Below are 20211 nucleotides of genomic sequence, written 5' to 3' on the forward strand. Positions count from 1 at the left end.
TTTTAAAGTCACAATGAAATCAAAATGTAATTTATTTTGTATGGAATATTGTATTTATTATAAATGATTTATCTTTAATCAAAATAACTTCTCCCTACTACAATGCATGCAATTCTCTGATGACATGTTTACTGCTGTGAGGGCAGGACAACCTGAGATCTCAGCAATAGCAAATGACAATTATCCAATCATCCAATCAATTCCTGATGAACAAAATCAAGTTCAGTCCTAAATTTGTTCTTATTCCAGAAGCCGTTTCACTTGGATATATGTCACAATATAGAAGAAACGACTATGGCAATTTCCGTTTCATGCCAACATTAAAGGTCTGCGGTCTGCGGTCTCTTGTCATTATCAGCATTGAGTTTCAAACTGAATTTGAGCGCTGCGAGAATTAAAACCTGCACATCTAATCAAAAGCATTCTAGATGGTTATTGAGCTTGAAGCTTTAGCAAAAGGGGCACATCTAGAAGTGCAGCCATAAAAGGGGGTGACCATCTGCCCTCTGTTTCGGAGACGTGTGTGGCTGTGCGTGTGTTTGTGTGGTTGTGTGCGAATGTCTAAATCCCTCCCTCCATTCCTACCCATGTGCTCGCTGAATGGGCCATGAAAAGAAGCCAAGTCCAGCGCCATAAACCCAACAAGCATACTCATTCACACCCACGAATGCACAGGCATATACATAGACACCAACTGAGCCAACAATACCCACAGCTGTGCACTGTTTAAACCTATTGATGAGACAGGCCTTTAACATCGCTCCCTTCAGCGTTTTAACACCGTTCAGAAAAGCTGCGCTTGTACTTTGACTGCAAACTCTAAATTTAAACTAAAAAAAGCTGCAAGATCAGCAAACAAACTCTTCACCTCTTCCTCTGCTGATTTCACATTGTTTTACTATTTGATTCCATCATATACTTCCATCATGCGCTTCCTTTACTTCTGGAACTCTGAAGTTAATTACTTCTTGTTGGCTGAACTCCCAATATGTAGAGAGTACAGTAAACTAATTTTCGGGCCAGCAGATTTCACAGGTGACCTCTCTTTCCTCCATAAGATAAGTCCTACATTTCCCTTATCTGCGAAGGCTGCAGGATGTTCCTGGAGTTCTAGGCATTGCCGTTCGTATTAAGATGTGTGCTCAGGAAATAAGTAGGATTCCTCTATGGCATAGGTTCCTCACTACAGGAAACGCTGGCTGACTGTTAGTCAACCCACATGTGAAATCAAGAACAGTTAAGTACATTGCTGGCTGAATACGGTTAATGTAAAGGTGCTTAAATGTTGTCCTTACCTGTGTAGATAAATCTGCCCGGTGTACCTTTGCAGAACTGCTTTGACTTGTAGGACAGAGTGACCTCCACAACCCCGGGAATGTGTCTGGGAGGAGTCTGAACTCGAATGGCGTGAGGGGTTATGAGCTGAAAGAGAAAATAAGAAATGTTTTTTTGTTGCTGTCAAAATAAAAGAAGTAGAATACATAGGTTAAAATAAGACAACAAAATGTTCAGACAGAGTTTGATCAATGAACAATGAGAGGATAAGGTAAATTCTATCTCTGGAATTGGATCATCTCATTAATCAGGCCCACACTGAGGGTTAATAGGAAAAAATGAACTCTGACCTAATACTAGGATACTAGGATACTGACTTTTTTCAGAATAGAATACAACATCTTATTCTTATAGTGGTATATTCTCTATTCTTATTATGCAACATTTTTAGTGTGTATGTATTTATGCATGTATGCTGTACTCTGCTGTTCAAGTTTAGGATCTGTACGATTTTTTTTAATGTTTTTGAAAGAAGTCTCTTCTGCTTACCCAGGCTGCATTTATTTAATCAAAAATACAGTAAAAACAGTAAGATTGTGAAATATTATTACAATTTAAAATATTTTTTTCTATTTTAATATATTTTAAAAATGCAAGTTATTTCTGTGATGGCAAAGCTGAATTTTCAGCATAATTACTCTAGTCTTTATTGTCATATGGTGCTTCAGAAATCATTCTAATATGCTGATTTGCTGCTCAAGAAACATTTCTGATAATTATCAATGTTGAAAAAATGGCTTTTTCAGGATTCTTTGATGAATAGAAAGTTCAGAAGAACAGCATTTATCTGAAATAGAAAGCTTTTGTAACATTATAAATGTCTTTACTGTCACTTTTGTCCGTCCTTGTTGAATAAAAGTATTTATTTAATTCCCCCCCCAAAAAATCTTACTGACCCCAAACTTTTGAACGGTACTGTATAATGTTACAAACGTTTTTTATTTCAGATAAATGCTGTTCTTTTGAACTGTCTATCCATCAAACAATCCTAAAAAAGTGCAGATGACTGTTTTTAACATTGATAATAATAATAAATGTTTCTTGATCAGCAAATCAGTATATTATAATCATTTCTGAAGGATCATGTGACACCGAAGACTGGAGTAATGATGCTGAAAACTCAGCTTTGCCATCACAGGCAATATGTACATTTTAAAACGTATTCAAATAGAAAACAGTTATTTAATTTTGTTATAATATTTCACAATATTACAGATTTTACTGTTTTTGGATCAAATAAATACAGCCTTGGTGAGCAGAGGAGACTACTTTTAAAAACAAACTTTTGAATGGCAGTGTGTATATATATATATATATATACACACACACACACACACACACACACACACACACACACACACACACACACACACACACACACACACACACACACACACACACACACACATAATGAGGTCATTAGGCAGCATGCAGTACATGCTGTGCATTATACAGTAAATAGTAAGCAAGTATTCTATTCTGAATATAGATTATACAGTATATTTAGCCTCTGGGATGTTGAGAGCTTTCTGGAGTGTTTTTTTTTTTCTCCCTCTCATTCCTCATGTTCCTCATTTTAATATATGTAAAATACTGATGCCATCCTGAAGGACAGTTATGAGAGGTCATTGGTCAGTACTAGTCAGAGACGACCTTTTCTGTTAGTTCCATATGGTGACACAAATCTCGCCAGCCAATGAGATTAAAGCTTTTGTCAGCTGGAGGTGCAGACAGTCCAAGTCATTACATAATCAAAATTCTGTCCACCTTTTTTGCATCTGCATTTTCTGACACTGTATAACGTCTACTGTATAACTTCACAATGTTTGAAGCGTGCATTTAAGGTACCCCTGTTTACCTGCAACCATACTAGCTGAGCTATTAAACAGTACTGTTTTATTCTCTGATTAGACTATGATTTGACTGCTTACAATGTTTGTGAAGCTGTGCTCAATCCCCTTTGAAGAGGAGCCATGCCACTACAAAGCAGCCATGAGCGCTCAGTTTCCCTGCAAATACTCTGTCATATTCAAAGCCAGCAGCACTGGTGCTGCTTTACATGGCTTTAAACTGTCCCTTTCATTGCTCACTTAGCTGGGCTTTCATATGCCAGGCAGTGCTCTTCTCACCTCTCAGATAAATATGGCATTGTCAATGAGAGGCTTTTTATAGAATTACCTCTTTTATCTAGCTCTTCTCTACATAAGCAGCACAGAAACTGAGTGAAAGACCAAAACAGATGGACAGACAGGAAAACAGACAGCCTGCGCTGAGAACAGAAGCATTATGTCCTTTCAGACTGGCATGTGCCTTCTCAGATTTGTTAGCCAAGTGGATTTTTGAATCCATCTTCCATATCGCACATATTTTATATAATTAAGTTGCATAACTATTGTAGGTAAAAAGGTGCATTTTAAAATGTCATTTTCTTTCATATTCAAATTCAGTTGTGATTCTTAAATCTCTGTTGTTGTCTGTTGAGCATGAATTATAAAAAAATTAAAAAATTGGCCAGATTTTGCAACTAAAGTGATTGTACAGAACGGATTAAATAGAAAAGTAACCAACCTCACTCCAGACCAGCATGGTGCCAAAGATGACCTGTAGGCCGTCAAAAAAGTTATCACCAATGATGATGACGGTGGCACCCCCTGTCGTCCAGCCTTCACTGGGACTGATGGCCTTAATGCAAGGAGTAGCTGTTTTAGAGAAAGAAGAATATGCACAAATGAGTGAAACAGTGGCTCACCGTATACAATAAACAGCTTGTTTTCTTGAAAAGACATATGAAATATAGATTAATTATGGCTATATGTATTTGCCTGTGTACACATCAAGACACCTGTAAAGTGATTATATGAAAATAATGTCAAGAAGCATCAGAATAAACATCTGGAAGCAGCTAGCACATCATCACTCGTGTGCATCACCTGTGACAATTTCATGCGCAGACTAAATTCTTAGGAAATAAAAGTAAAGCTGTGCAACTGATTTCTTCCTGATTCCGGCAAATAGATTTATGAGCCACACTCTATTAGGAAGCTTTAGGCACAGCTTAATGACAAGTGACTGACTCATTAGAGTCGTCACATATGATTAGACTGTGGCCATTCCTCTGCGCAGTCCCCATATGCTTCCTGACAGCGGTGCGAGCATGAGAGATGGCGCTCGCTCACCGATCATTTATCTCAATCTACCCTGTATAGTAGCATGATTCACTGCTGTGGTTTCCTGGAAATCTCCTGCAGCCTAACCATGATCATCTCTAGTTGTGTTTTGGGATCTTTAGATTGTCACATGGAGGAACACAACTCTAAATCAGAGAGTGGAGTGGAGCAACAGCTATTTCTCCACCCTGCTCAGTGTTTTGTAATCACTCCGCTTCTATTCCCCAATCACTGGTGAGAGAAAGCCCGCTCCGAATCCACTCCATAGTTTAAAACTGCACTGTTACAGCTCAGCTGTAGTCTCTCTTTACCATCTCGTTACTCTCTTCTCTGTTTACCATACTGATATTGAGATTATATAAATTTACATAATAAACATATCATTTGTATTATACATTAATATAATTTGATATCATTATGTTTTAACTGTGCATGGCCATTTCCCCCAATTATTAGATTTTGATGGCCTTTGCAATTATATATTGTTCACTTAGGTAATTGTTAAAAAAACTTGTTTAATAATTTAAAATTATAAAAAAATATTGAATAACATTATTCAATTAAAAAAGTATATTACAATTTTTTATTAAATTAAATTGTTAAATGTAATCTTTAGCAAGTCTCAAAATTATTATGTACATTATAAATGTGTAACATTTGTGTACTATGGACTTTCATAGTACTTTTTTTCCTACTATGGAAGTCAATGGCTACCGTCAACTATCTGGTCACCAACATTCTTTAAAATATCTTCTTTTGTGTTCAGCAGAAGAAAGAAACTCATTCAGGTTTGGATCAAATTGAGGGTGAGTAAGTGTCTTTTTGGGTAAACTATCCCTTTAACATTGTTTCTACAATAATATTACACAATAATTAAGTTGCATATTGTAGACAAAAAGGTGCATTTTTTATAAAATTGTCATTGTATTCAAATTCAGTTTGACCCAGGTTGTGATTCTCAAAACTCTGTTGTTGTTTTATCATTTTGACATTGTTTCTACAATATCATCACACAAATTTCAGAAAGAAAAGACATTTTTCTTACATGGTATGTTTGGCAAGTTTGGAGAAAGAGAAAACCCTGCTCCTTACTCCTGGCAAAACCGTGCCACTCCACTTTCACTCCGCACAACTTACGCATTCTGGTCCAAAGACACTCAGAATCAGTTGACCAAACTGAGTGCAGGAAAAAAACCGAGCGACAGGACACCCGACCCCCTGGTGCTCTGCTTATGAAAGGCGTTATTCCCCTCCGCCTTTGTTTTAGTCATGGACATAATTAATGAAATCTGAGGGTCAGACTGGAAAAGATCAGTCAGTGATGAGTGTACGATAGCAGCACTCCTCCCTCAACCCCTCCTTCCTTCCCCTCTGGCAGTGGTAGGAGAACACGAATGCTAATTCCGCTTGATTATACACACACCTTTATTAAATATTACACTGACCCCATGTGTGCCCAGGGAGGGAGGGGGCCAGGTGCGAGCGCTTGTTTTATGACACTCGTGCAAATGTCATGAGCGCCGGAGTTCGCCAGGCACAGAGAAATCTGGAGTCCTTACAGCAGTCGATCAAAAGGCCAGGCGCCCTGGGACACTCTGAGAAAACAGCAGCCAGCCATAAAAATTCAACACCTTAATGAGTTTAAATTTCATTTCAGCATGTTGAACTTTGGCACCGGATTCTAAAGCTCGGTGTCTCACTGAAGACGCTTTAACCGACTAATTACTGCTGTTCCAATTTGCTGCTGAATTTAAATAGAAGGAAAAGACATGAGGGAGGGAAAAAAGGAAAAGTAAGGGTCCTCTGAGGCAGCTGTCGGAGGCAGAGAACGGGAGAGTCTGTCACGGGCGGCTCTGTTGTCCTCTGTGACTCTGGTAGGGGGACTAAGCACACATCCTTTAACAAGCGTTACACACGGCTCTGACTGCAGGCAGGACCCCTGGGAGAGGGTAGGGGTCTACACTCAACGCACGTGTGATAGTGTACCTAAGTGAGGCAGTCGAACGGTGGAGGCAGATGGCCTGCGCATAGAAAGCGCTCGGATCTGCTGATAGGACCTGAACTGAGATGAGACGAGGCTGTAGACCTCACTCGCACAGCTCAAACTGGTGTGTGTCAGCCATCGGCGATGCCTTGGGAAGAGCTAGCATAGATAATCGCGGGGGATATCGAGAACCTGCAGGGGAAAATGGTCTGGGGAACGGTGTTTCAACTATCAAGAAAAATGTAATCTAATTTAAACTACAGTCATGCTACCCTTTTGAAAAAGTAGTTAGCTCCACTACAAGCTGTTAATAAAAAGAAGCTAGGCACACTACCGTTCAAAAGTTTGGGGTCATTAAGATTATAAAAATGTTTTTGAAATAAGTCTCTTATGAACTCCAAGGCTGCATTTATTTGATAAAAAATACAGTGAAAACAGATATATTGTAAAATATTACAGTTTAAAATTGTCAGCATCATTACTCCTGTCCTTAGTGTCACATGACCCTTTAGAAATCATTCAAATATGCTGATTTGATGCTCAAAAAACATTTAGTTTAAAAAAAACTAACAAAAAAACATTTGTGCTGCTTAATATTTTTTTGTGGAATCTGTGACACATTTATTTTCAGAATTCTTTGATAAATAGAAACGACCAACATTTATTTGAAATATATATAATATTTCGTAACTATCAATGTCTTAGTCAATGTCTACTGTCACTTTAATACATCCTTGCTGAATGAAATTATTTCTTTAAAGAAAAATGTTACTGACCCCAAACTTTCGAACAATACTGTACATTGAAGCTTTATATTTATTTATTTATTTATGCAAACACTTATCTGGTTCAAAACCAATAAGGATCTCAAATAGCATTAAACAGCATTTTGAACACATCCATTTGCACTAAATAGCACATATAGTATGGAAGATTATTGTGTAATACTACTTGATATAGAATATTTCCTCTTTTTCATCTCTGCATTTTATCGGTCTACATTTTTATTTAATCATAAAACATGTTATACAGCAACAGCAGAATGTCTATTTTATGAGTGTGTAATCACTTTTTGTGTAAGTTAAAGACTTTTATATCCATGTTAAATATAGAAATGCTAATAATATTCAAAACAGCAACATACGTGCAGTATGGTGATGCATCTGTGGAATACTTCATTATCTTCCAGGATTCAGATTTACAAAGTCCTTGTGATATTAAATGTTTTTCTGAAGGTATATTGCAATTTAAATAGGGAATTACATGTTTTAGATTAAGGAACATGATTTTAAAGCATTTCAATAACCCCAAATATACAAATCAAATCCTCTTAGACTAACCAAGATGTCACAAATATTCTGTGTTCCAGCCATGTTGTAATTTTCATAAGTGAAGTAATCCACTTTGTGGCCTTGAGGACTTCCCCAGCTAGTCTTTTTTTTTTTGTATGAGCTGTGTTGTGGGTGACTGCTGGGCATAATGCAATTTGGCGGCGTGATAAACCAGGAGAGATGAAGAGGAATGTTGAAGCAATCTGTGATGGTAATCTTGGCCTAAGACGACTCTTTTGCAGGGTGCTGAAATTGTGCATGGATTAAGCAGATGGTGGTATGTGAATCCATCTGATAGGATTAAACTTTGGTGCCTCCTCTGCCGCCATCTGTTCCCTTACGCTGCATGCATGCGTATGCGCGCTCACTTTTACACACATCTCAGATACAGGCACAATAGCTTTCTCTTCTACAAACTTGCATTCTCGAGCCCTGCAGACATCTATTTCCACCACAGTGCATTTGTGATATGACCTCACGTATTGGTGCCCTCACTTTACCCTCGTCTCCCCAGCCCAGAGCAATCAACACACATGCACACCATGTCTGACAGAACAGGCTCATTAGCTGGAGGGGAGTGGAAATGTTCTGAAACTGACACAATAATAGACAAGAGTGGCCAAGCAGAGGTGAGTGAAGGGATGTAAGCAGGCCATTTTTGCTAATTTCGTGCTGATTTTTGTGGAAAAATCAACAGAATTCTGTGGAGGGGATTTAAATATGGTCAAATGTGGTAAATGTGGTAAAGTACGCTATTATTGGGAACAAAAAGTATTATAAAATTAGCCTTAAGTACTTAATAAGATCATACACAAGGGGTTGGAATGTGTAGAACTGCAGTGAACGACAAGTGTTCCAATTTCAAGTGGAATCTAGTTATTACAGGAACTCTGTATTGAAGCTTGAATTTTGAAGCTCTGACTTAGTGAGTTTCTGCATTGCCCTCCAAGAAAAATATGTCTATATGTGCACGTCAGGGTGTTATATTAGACATAATGAAGAATTACAGTATAAGCCTGTCTGTCTCAGGATTTATATCCTTTCTTTTGAAAAAAAAAAAAAAAATCCCACAATTTTTCAAATATGTTGAGGCTTTAGAAAACGGACTTTTTTTATTTTCTCAGTGCAGTGGAAACTATGCTTAAAGACTGAAGACATCCCCAGGAGAATCGAGAGAACTTAATCGTCAGCATCATCATTATCAAATCATCATCATTCAAATCCTTAGTTTTTCATCATAGACGGAGGTTAAACAGTCCAAGTGAAAAATGTGTTCTTCTCTAGAGTCATCCAAAACATAAATGAGAAAATGATTGGATTTGTTTGCGACTGAGGATCAAATCATTGCTCAAATCATGTCCACATGTTATTAGACGGATTTAGGAGAGCCGCACTATAACCTGCAAGAGATGGAGGACAGCAGATAAGGCCACATGTCGCTCAGAAAATAAATGCTCAGTGCTTAAGACTTAGAGATCTCGTAAGACACATGCTCAAACCTAAAGAGAACAGGCCACTTGGGGAATGCTGCGTTCACTGCTCTTTTCTTAGCCTGCGCATATCTTAGTGGATTGTGGGTGCTTTGCTACACTGCTACTGTTGGTATGCCGTTTGTTATTCAAACGAATGTCTGGTTAGCTCAAACCGCCAGCAGTATCTGGCATCAGCATGACTTGTTAGTGGCATTAACACGACTGCGGGACACAGAGGTGCTAAATCAGAGTCACTATGACCTGATTGAATGGTCACAGTTGTCTTTCAATTCAAAGTATGCGCACATCCAATCATCACTTCAGCAGGCGCTCGATCAAAAGAAAACTGAGCTGAAATGCGAACGAACCGGCAAACTTTTATTTCTGCTCCCAAAGAAGTTTGATAGTCAATCAGTGAATTAACCGATCATCCAGTAAACCAATGAAATCCAATGGAAAAATCCAAAGAAATTTTAACAGAGATATAAACAATATCTGCAACAAAAGGTTGCAGTTATACCGCAAAGGAAAATTCTTACAAGTGCAGAAAAAAAGTGCAAAATTTCAGGAAAAAAGATCCATTGTCAATAGTTTAGTAATGTTTGAAACACAGCTGACCTCAATGTAAAATCTGCAAAATATCTTTCAGTTTATTCTGAAAAGAAGAAGATGCAATTTTCCAATGGGCTAGAACATATCCATTGTCTTACTGTAGCCACTTTTTTAGAAAGAAACCTTTAAGGATATTTACATACTTCTAATGGATAATAAGATGTTTATGTTTATTTTTTTATAATATCTCTTGCAGTGTATTACCATTTTTCCCATTTGCAAAGCATTAAACTCAAGGGTTCTTCAGTGGGACTGACCCGGCAGCACATAAGCACCACCGCTCAACATGTTTGCCACTAGGCCATATCTGCAATGATGTTTAACTTTTTTTTTAAAAGTGTGAATATTTTGTTCAATATTTAAACCTTTTAGAGACAACTGTAAAGTAAGCCATTGGTAGGTTGATTTCCCTGGAAAGTGTGAACATTATGGGTCTGTAAGGCTCAGATCCTTCTTTTGTCCCAATCAGACAGAACAATCTTTTCTTCTGACCAATTGAATATGGGGGAGGGTTCAGAAAAAGTGAAATCACTATTTTTGCAATACCATTTGTTTACACTTGTTGGGTAGAAATGGCACAATTCAGCTTTAAACTGTCTAAGTTGATGTAAAGGAAGAAGGCAGTGCTAGCCATGATTGGCAACCATCTGTGCGCCTATGCAGCAAAACCATGAAACTACATGGAGTGGGACAAAGCGGCTTAGTTTTGCTGAATGTGCTAGGGACGTTAGCTGTGTGCAAATGAAATAGTTTGTTGTGGGGAAAAGTACAATGAAGGATTTTACAACGGGAATTACACAGACATTGCAGGTGTAACTCTTTTGTCTTTTATTCCTTCTGTTTCCCCCTATTTTTCTAATTGTGAAAAATGACAAACTTGTGTTTTTATTTCTCAACAAAACGCTCACCGTGTTCCAGGTATGACGGAGTTCCTTCAGACGGGTCCAGCCTGCGAGCTCTACGTCCATGTTTAGAGTTATTGTGTACAAACATGTTATCAGACACAGCCAGGACGTGTCCGTCCACGTTGACCGTCGTAGACACCACCACCTGCAGAAGACGAATAATGACTGCACTTCACTTGAGCCACAAAGACACACTCTGTCCTTGTATACAAATTAATACGCAGCTCAAACAAACAGCTGAAGTGTTGGAGCAGCACAAACACACCGTACGCGTGTAACCGCTGACTGATAAATTGACATACAGGCACATTTCACCAGAGAGCCTGGAACCATGACAGCAGCTAACAGCTCTCACGGAGCTGAAGTCATAGACTAGAGGTGTCTCACAGCAACTGAGGAGCCTCTTGATTTAAATGGCTCTCAGGCTTTGAGAGGTCTCTCAATCTCAAGAGAGGAAGAGGCTTGATGAGACTTGGCAAACACCGCTTACATTATCCCTGTTCTGGGCAGCCACTTCATTCGCTCAAAGCTTCTTTTTTCTCACTCTACTCTCCATCAGTATTTCTTTATATGTTCTCAAGTACTCACATTTTATCTGTTAAGAAACCATTATTTGGCCTCAAATTACTACTAAATTTTTAGTGAAATAGTAAGTGGTCAATTGAATATGTTAATTCAGAGTATTTAATAGTATAATTATAATAAAAAATATAATTTGATATATAATATGTATAGCCACTCTTTATAATATCTATTTAATACTTTTCTAATGTAATGTCTTTGAAAGATTTTTTTTGAAAATACTGATAAATGTGATTTATTGTGATTATTTGATTAAGTATATCATGTAATTAATTCAATTAAGAATGTAGGTTAAGAGTAAAATCAAATATTTCAAATATATTGTCCTATTTCCTATATGAATTACTTATCTGTTAAACATTAAGATAATAAATTAATTAATCATTATTATGATAATGATTGTAATGTTATTAATGACTGTTTTTATATTGTAACTTGTCCAGTCACATACATGACTAAAATTGCAATTTTGTCACTTTAGTTTGGAAGTGTGAGCAGAAAGGACGTGGTCCTACCTGAAAGCGCCGCATGTCTCGTGGGTTGCCTGCATTCTTTAGGCAGTTCTGGTTGCATTTGAGAAAGAATTTCAGGAAGAACCTGGGAAAACACAGAATAAGAGGATTTATAAGGTAAGGCCATTTTGTTCAAGACTGGTGCAGAGACTGAGGTAAAGATGGCAGGGTTGTGTGGTATTGACACTGACCACATTAGAGCTATGTTATATGCCACCCCGCTATGAGGAGTTAGCCTGCATCCTCCTACTCTCTGCATTCTTAAGGTCATAGCTACATACATATTCACACAGTTACAATGAGTAAAACACTGGTCTAGGAAATGAAGACCATCTGTCATGAGGCCAGAAACATGCCTGTCAGCTGAGTGAAAAGAAGAAAACAGGAGAAAGTCAAAATCACTCCAAAGAGCACCCATATTCACCAGAGACAAATCCAGTTGTAGGGTAACAATCGTAGAATGATTTCTGAATCCTTATTAACTATTTTTAAGAAATGTATAAAGATGATAGACGCATCTACTCACTGTACTTGTGCTCAACTTCCCAGGGCAACATCCAATATTGTGAATGTTACTGAGCATTTGTGTATCAATTAAATTAATAATGTGTCTCAAATGATTTCTAAGTGTTTATTGTTTATGCATTTTAATAACAGTGTTTTAATGTTGAATCCAGTGGGCTTGTCAGATCTTGTATGGCTGTGACTCAGCATGTTTTCCCTCATTCTCTGCGGTCTGAAATCTACAATATTAATTAGCACAGTGGGGTATCTCTCTTTTTTCTTCATTTATGGTTTTCTGGTTCACTGCACTGGTATAGTTGAGAACCCACATCTGTCTGCAGCATCTATCCACTATTATTATATTTGCTTCTGCATTGTATTATATTTGTCACTACTTACACAGACGCATTGACACCCCACACAAACAGAAATCCTTCCCTTACTTTCAGTAGTCTGCTGGTCACAAAGTTACAGTACAGTTGTGTGCCACAACCTGTTTGGGTAGTGACTATTGGATCTACATATCCATCATCTTAAACTTAACAACACACTTTTACTAACAATACCATATTGATTGACTCCTATTGATTTTATAGACACTACTGTTTAAATCAATACTTTTACTCAAAAGGATGCATTATATTGATCAAAAGTGACAGTAAATATTTTTACATAGCTACAGACTTAAAAAAATAAAATAATAATAATAATTCAAATAAAATGGTGAGCATAATAGACTTCTTTCAAAGAAATAAAAAATTATTACCTAATACCGACCCAAACTTTTGAAGGCTAGTGTACAGCTAATTATAAATACTACAGACTAGCCCAAATGCACGTCTAGCCATTGAATTTTTATAATAATTTTTTTTTTTAATTTAAATATATATTTTTACAATCAATGTCCCCCAATGGAGGTTGTCAGATTTAGCTCACTTCTAGTGACAATTTTTCTGAGAAGTATCGCTAAATACTGTACTCTATAAATACTCAATAAATGTACTCTAGTAAAATGTATGTGCATGTGTAGAATCTTTTTTGTTTCTTTTTAAATAAATGCATACATATATACATCTAAAGTTTTTTTCATAAAGTTTGATTGTCTTAGGGGTGCGGTTAGATTTTGGGTTAAGGCTAGTCAGTAGTAGCTTATATAAAAACAATAAAAGTCAGTGGAAAGCCCCACAATGACAGAAAACAAATGTACGTGTGTGTGTGTGTGTGTGAGTGCAGCTGACTTGTTAGCAATGAAGGAATGTAAGATGCATAGTCTGTGTGCACTGGCTGGGATTCGTCTAGGATAAGCGGTCCATGTCTCATCCTTTGCTCTTTAATCTATTGTTTGTGTCACCCCTCTAACATCTACAACATTACACATCCATGTGCGCCAAGCCATTCATCCCACTTTCAAGCCTTTGTGCCTATAGCATGTCAGATGGAAAATGCATATGCATATGATTATATACTGTGTATATATATATATACATATATATACAGTAGTCAACATTTGAAGTGGATCAAAAAAGTTCATCAAAGTTGTCCTAAGACAAGAAAGAGTATTGTTAAAAATTCATGTATAACTTTGATGAAAGGTTTTGATCCACTTCAAATGTTGACAACTGTGGGTTTGTATGTAATTTGTAAATATATGGAACAAAAATATGATGACATATATAGATCAGATCTAGCATTTGCAGCTCAGTGGGTGCATTGATAAAAACATGTTTGTGTGTGTGTTATCCATTGTTGTTTGGGTAAACAGATTAGCGCTACAGACCTCGTCTATAATATCATTTAAGAACCCTAAGCCGTGGCTTCTTCCCCGCTGATTTCCTCTGCCACTGACCCTGTCTGAGCTCTCCTGACCTGTCCCTTATTCTTCCACGCTCTCGCTTTCCTTCTCTTTCTCTCTTTCCTGCTTTGTGTGGAGATAAGTCCGGGCTTAACCTCATCGATGACATCACGCTCTCATAGTCCTCCTAAATCCCCAGCAAAACCCTGGGTGCCCTCACTTTAGGAAGACATCCTTTGTCTTTCTTTCCCTCCGCTCCACAGATTTGTCCTTCTGGTCTCCTAACCGCACGCCACGTTCACATAAACACTCACTCATAGTTTTTAGAGCCCTCATCCACATGTGTAATGTGTATATAGTTTGACTTTGTTGACCCCGTAGCTCCATTAGCATTAGCAAGAGTACTACGATGTCTGCCGAACAGGGAGGGTACATGTAATCACACGTGTAATGTTTAATAAAGTGCTTACTGTCCCCTCTGTAGGGCACTTCGGACAGGGACCTTATGCTTTTAGAAGAGATTGGACGGTGCATTGCAAATGGCACGACTAAGAGCACTTCAATTAGAGAGGGCTATTACCACAGTCAGCGTGAGGAAGAGGGCAACGCTCCAAATGTCTGATGGGTAGGACGAGTTTGAGTCAGAGCCTGACCTGTCATACTTACTGCTCTGCTTAATAACTCTTACATTTTACTTTTAGACACATCAGAGCGGATGCTAATGAAAGTGTAACTGAGATGGAAAGAATACAGATGATGGTGGAAGATTCACTCTCTGATTCACAAAATCCCACGCAGTGTTTATTGCTCAACTACACAGGGGTTTTAATATTTATTTCTGTGATGGTAAAGCTTAATTTTCAGTCACATGAAACTTCAGAAATCTTTCTAATATGCTGATTTGCTGCTCAAGAAACATTTCTTTTTTTACTTAATATTCTTTTAAAATAAAATGTTTTAATTTTTATTTATTTAAATTCATATCATTCCTCATAATCAAAAAGACAAAATGTAATGATAAATGATGGCTGTGCTGTATAATATGAAAATAATTCTTATTTGTTTCTTGGCCCATGGCCATGATAATGGCAATGATCACTTATGTGTTTTATACCCATGAGCAGCTGCAAGGAATTAGCTTTTCCCTGTTTATTTTTATCAAACATTTTTTTGTGGTATTCAGTTGATGTGCAGTGACTTCTGGGAAACTGTATGTCTCCGTGATGTATTGATGTAATATTGTTCCCTATGCATTTTGCAGTGCCCTTTAGACTGAACAGAGACGGTCGAATACCCAACGAAGTTGACTTAAAGAGAGGAGGAAGGAGAGCAATGAATTAAAGCAGAAGTCGAGCACTGATGGGGTTGGTGTAGGCAGGGTTAATGTAATCCTCAACAAATTGACCTTTGACCTCAGACTGTCAAGGGGTCACATCTGTCCGCTCAGCTCTGGCCCATTAATTAACTCTCCTGCAGATTCGCCTGACTCGGACACTCAGCCGTTAAACCTTCTGTGTTGTTCTCCTCAAATCTCATCAGAGGAACGATTCACAAAAACGAACCCGGTTTTGCTAGTCGTCAAATTAAATAGTTACAAAACATCCACACAGAAAGTGGTCTTTACAATCAGACACCCACTCAAAGTGCGATGATCAGAGAAAAATGCACTTTAATAAACAGAAAAGCGTTTGTGAAAATTTCTGCTGCCCCTCATCGAGTTTGATTTGCTCCTAAAAAGCACATCAAATGAAATCAAATTGCCCCCCGTGTTTGCAATGATACTTGTAGCCCAAGTTACTAGCACTATTGATTTAAATGCATTTGACTGTAGCTGTGAGGGTGGTTTCAATTGAATGATAGTGACGTACAGAGAGAACGGCCGATCTGGAGTCAGCACTAACTGCGGCAGCATGGCATAAAAGCATGTGGCATGTGCGAGTATGGTATTACCCACACTCTCAGTAAATGAGACCAAGTCAACGGCACCGGCCATCAATTATTCAGAGGCTGAGATGGCAATTATGGCACTGAGCACAACCAACATGAATATTTTATGAAGGCTAACGCAGACCATAAGAGTGTGAGAGGGGGAGACTCAGAGAAAGAGAATATAAATGTGCCCATTTCTGGGAGACACAGTCAATGCCAGTTCTTGCCATAGAGCAACACTCAAAGTGCCATTCGGTATGGCATGATATCTCTCTTCATCCGCTCTCTCCTCACCTTACACCATCTTATCTTCATTCCAGTCTCCCAGAATGCCTCGGTGAGACAGCAGCATGGGCTGTCTTAATGGGACCAGGGGCAGATGTCCTCTCAAGGCAGCTCTCCATTACCTCTTCTATGTGGGCACGATAGGAATGTTGCAGTTGTTTAAAACACAGAGTTTGAGTTGTGGCTAATTGAGTAAGGCGACACCATGTTGACGAGTGATAGGCTAATCTTTTGAGCGGCAGCGCTAAAGCCAGGCGGCCCTGTAACTCGCTGTCCGTTTCAGCCTATCTCTCTTTTAGCCCCCCTTTAGAAAATCATATTGCTCATGCTTTGAAAAAATACACGTGCATCAGTTAGCCTCCCTCCTGAATGTACTCGGAATTTTCTCGTAATTCCTTCAAGACCAGATACTCCAAATAAAATAATAATAACGTAGAGTAGAACAATCTGACAGCTACAAGAAGTCTAACCTTCCCCTTTCTCCGCCTTCAGGCAAGCTGAGACCAGTAGGCATGTTGTGCTGACAGCTCTAAAATTGCTTACAATACGTATCTCCAAAAGATCTGTCCCAGGCAAAAAAAAAAAAAAAAAAAAAAAAGGAAGAAATATCACCGGCTTGCTTAGCTGGTCTTTCAGATGTCTTATTTTTCCCTCCTCCCTCCATTTATTATGGCTGGATTTCTGCACTGGCCTGCGAGTTTGGTGCCAAATGCAACCGAAGAACTATTTCAGAAAGAGAGAGAGAGAAAGAAGAAACTGCGAGCGAGCAAAGAGAATTCTCTTATCATAACATCATAGCAGAAGAATTTGCACTCTCTGTCTTGCATTGTCTACAGTGAATCGAGTCTCGAGTGTTTTTTTTAGCATTATTTATTTTTAGTCCTATTTTGGTGAATGTGTGTGGACTGTTTTGGTACACAGAATGTTATTTATAAAAAAACAAAAAAAAAATCGAATCTGTCACTGGTCATAACTTTGGGGTCAGATAGATTGTTGTTATATTTTATTCAGCAAGGATGCACTAAATTAATCGAAATTGGTGGGCATAAGATACTTCTTTCAAAAACATTTTAAAAAAAGTCTTACCGAACCCAAACGTTTGAAAGGTAGTGTATATACAGTAATATGGATATATGAGATGAAGACACAAAAAAGTTACGTTTTTAGATCGCGTGACCAACCAAATAGCATTTGCTTCATATGGTTAATCCTCCTCTAGTGGAATAAATGAGTCACGGCTGACTGAGAATAGCAATTTCTACAATAGCATCACATGGCATTGCATTTGCATTATGCTGTATCAATGCCACTAGTTGTCAGGGCAAGTCCAAGATGACTCTGTATTGGTCAGCTAAACATTAAAAAAATTCCTTTGAAGGATCATAGTAAATTGTACTCCGCTCCAGAGAGGGTACAATTAATGAGGCCTGTTCTTCTCACTATGATGAAGCTCCTGAGCATTAACCATTTTGAATTGCTGCATTTGCTCCCTTTGACAATCAATTGGAGTCTTATTTCATTACTACCTGGGCTGTGTCGATTTAAGAGCAAAGAATGGAAGACGCAACCTTTACGAAATAACAATAAAGAGTTGAGTGAGACAGAAAGAGTAAGCGAGAGACAATGAACGTGAAAGAGGAGAGCGAGGAGAGAAATTTCACATCAGACAGCGGGACCAGACCCAAGAGACGAGTGCAGTGTAGATGGGAGAATTATTTTACATAATAAATGCTTCAAATCCAAGCCTGTAATTGATAGCTGAAGCCAGGCAATGATGTGCAGCCACCACACATGGGTTTTGGGGAGCTGTCAATCAAGTGCTGCCACTGGAGGAGGGATAATGATTGTCATATGACAACTGCCTGATTTAATGTAATCATTACAGCTAAAGCTATTGTTTACAAGTGTCAGTGGAGGTGTGTGAGAGAGCAGACCAGCAGTAGGACAGCAGGCGATGATGTAATAACTTCAACTTCAGTTCATTAGGGGAGGGTTTTGAGAGTCGAAGTGGAAATAACTGCTCCTACTGCCAGTTTGCAGCTGTTTCATATATTTTATGCTGAGATTTACACATTAAACCCTTCCGTCTCTGGCTTAATGGATATAATTGACTAATTCAGCACAAATGACCCTAGTTTTAGCTAATCATACAGAAAGCTATGGACAAATAGACATATTTTCTGTAAACAGCCTCTGTGCATTGGCCGTGTACATAAGGCACAAATTAATTGCACCGCTCAGAGGGAAATACAAGATCCCACACAATAAATTCAACGCAATGTGAACTGCACAAATAAAGCATCAAAGGTTGAAAGTATATTCAATTCATTCTGTTGTGCATAATTTACAAATCTTAAACTAAATTTACAAGAAAAGAGAGAAAGGGAGAGCAGGAAAGAGACACACAGAGAGAGAGACCACCCTCCTGTATATTTCAGAGGCTGTAGGCAAACACCTCAATAATTCATGATGGAGAGATTGATTTTTTTTTCCTTTGGCGAGAGGCAGCAGATGTGGCAGGGATGAAGGAAGGGAGGGATGGATGGAGGGAGGAAGGGAGTGAAATGGAGGGGTGGTGGAGGGACAGCGCAGGCCTGAGGGTCAGCAGCCAGTGGGATCATTAGACCGCCTGCTTTTTGTGTGAAGACTGGAGCTTTAAAACACACTGTTACTCACTGCCAAGGGCTCCAACAAACTGGCCCGAGTAATACTTAGCTACTCACACATCCCTATATTCCCTAAAAAAAAAAACACCGGAAAAGAAGGATCCGGTCAGATTAACCTCAAAGGAATATTGTTTTGAATCTGATGATCACAAAAATATAGATTTTCGATTCAAAACAGATACAGTACATCACATTCTTTTCTGATATCTTTGTGTAAGTAAAGCTTACTTTTTAGCCATAAATTATTATTTTATATAATTTTGCACAGGCATGGCCTTATGTAATGAGAACACTTCACAACAATAAGGTTCAATTCGTAATTATAATGAATTATTGCAGTAGATATCATGAACTAACAATGACATTTTCAATATATTTTTTAACAGCATTTAGGTTAAATTAATTTATGAATGTATAGTATTTTTGATTATTGTTGATTATTGTTTTATTGCTGATTAATTTTATTCAAAATGTATTACTACATGTATAAATTAACAATTTTTAGATTAATAGACGGGTATTTTTATTATTCATTGTATTATTTATAGTAATTTTAAGTTATTTCAAGCTATTGCGATTAAATAATTGTAATACATTGCGTTGTGCTAAGTGTTACCATCTAAATACTTGTTGAATATTTCTTGCCAGCCAAATAATATGAAATCCCATGAAATCATTATAGTAGTTCTGTGGCTTTTAGTGCATGTTTAGCCATCTATACAGTAGTGCATCTCTAAAAATTTACAGGTTTTGTTTTTTTATTTAAAATTTACGCTATTGCCTCTATGCTAATTATTGTTTAAGGCTTTGCCATGATTTAATTTTTAAGATTATTTGGCCCATTCTGGAATAAAAAAATAAATAAACAGAATTAATTAGCAAAAAGCATAGGACTAGTCTATGAAAGATGGAAATGTATAGCATGGAAGAGGAGAAGCTCTTATAGTCCAGCGAGAGCGGGACGGCACTCGTTTACAGTGCTTTGATATAGAAATGATGTTAGAGAAAAGAGCAGAGCAGAGAGAAATCTAAAGGAGGGACTCTGTTCCCCCTCGTATGTCTGATGGAATCAACTCTATGTGGGTGTGACGGGACAGCAGGTGAGACTTTGAGAGCGAGCGACATCCTTTTGTCA

General features: G+C 38.0%; 1 protein-coding gene across 2 annotated transcripts in view; it reads right to left on the minus strand.

The window, feature by feature from the left end:
- The window catches only part of ebf1a (EBF transcription factor 1a), a 125082-nt gene that overhangs the window by 29340 nt on the left and 75531 nt on the right, over positions 1–20211 (minus strand). For both annotated transcript variants that reach the window (XM_084429812.1, XM_084429813.1), the window contains exons 7-10: positions 11904–11985; positions 10810–10951; positions 3904–4034; positions 1296–1422 (exon numbers count right to left, since the gene is read on the minus strand). In XM_084429812.1, coding sequence (XP_084285938.1) covers positions 1296–1422; positions 3904–4034; positions 10810–10951; positions 11904–11985 — 482 coding nt within the window. The remainder of the gene's footprint in view (positions 1–1295; positions 1423–3903; positions 4035–10809; positions 10952–11903; positions 11986–20211) is intronic.

The sequence above is a fragment of the Rutilus rutilus genome (assembly GCF_951802725.1).
Source record: "Rutilus rutilus genome assembly, chromosome: 14".
Taxonomy (NCBI): domain Eukaryota; kingdom Metazoa; phylum Chordata; class Actinopteri; order Cypriniformes; family Leuciscidae; genus Rutilus; species Rutilus rutilus.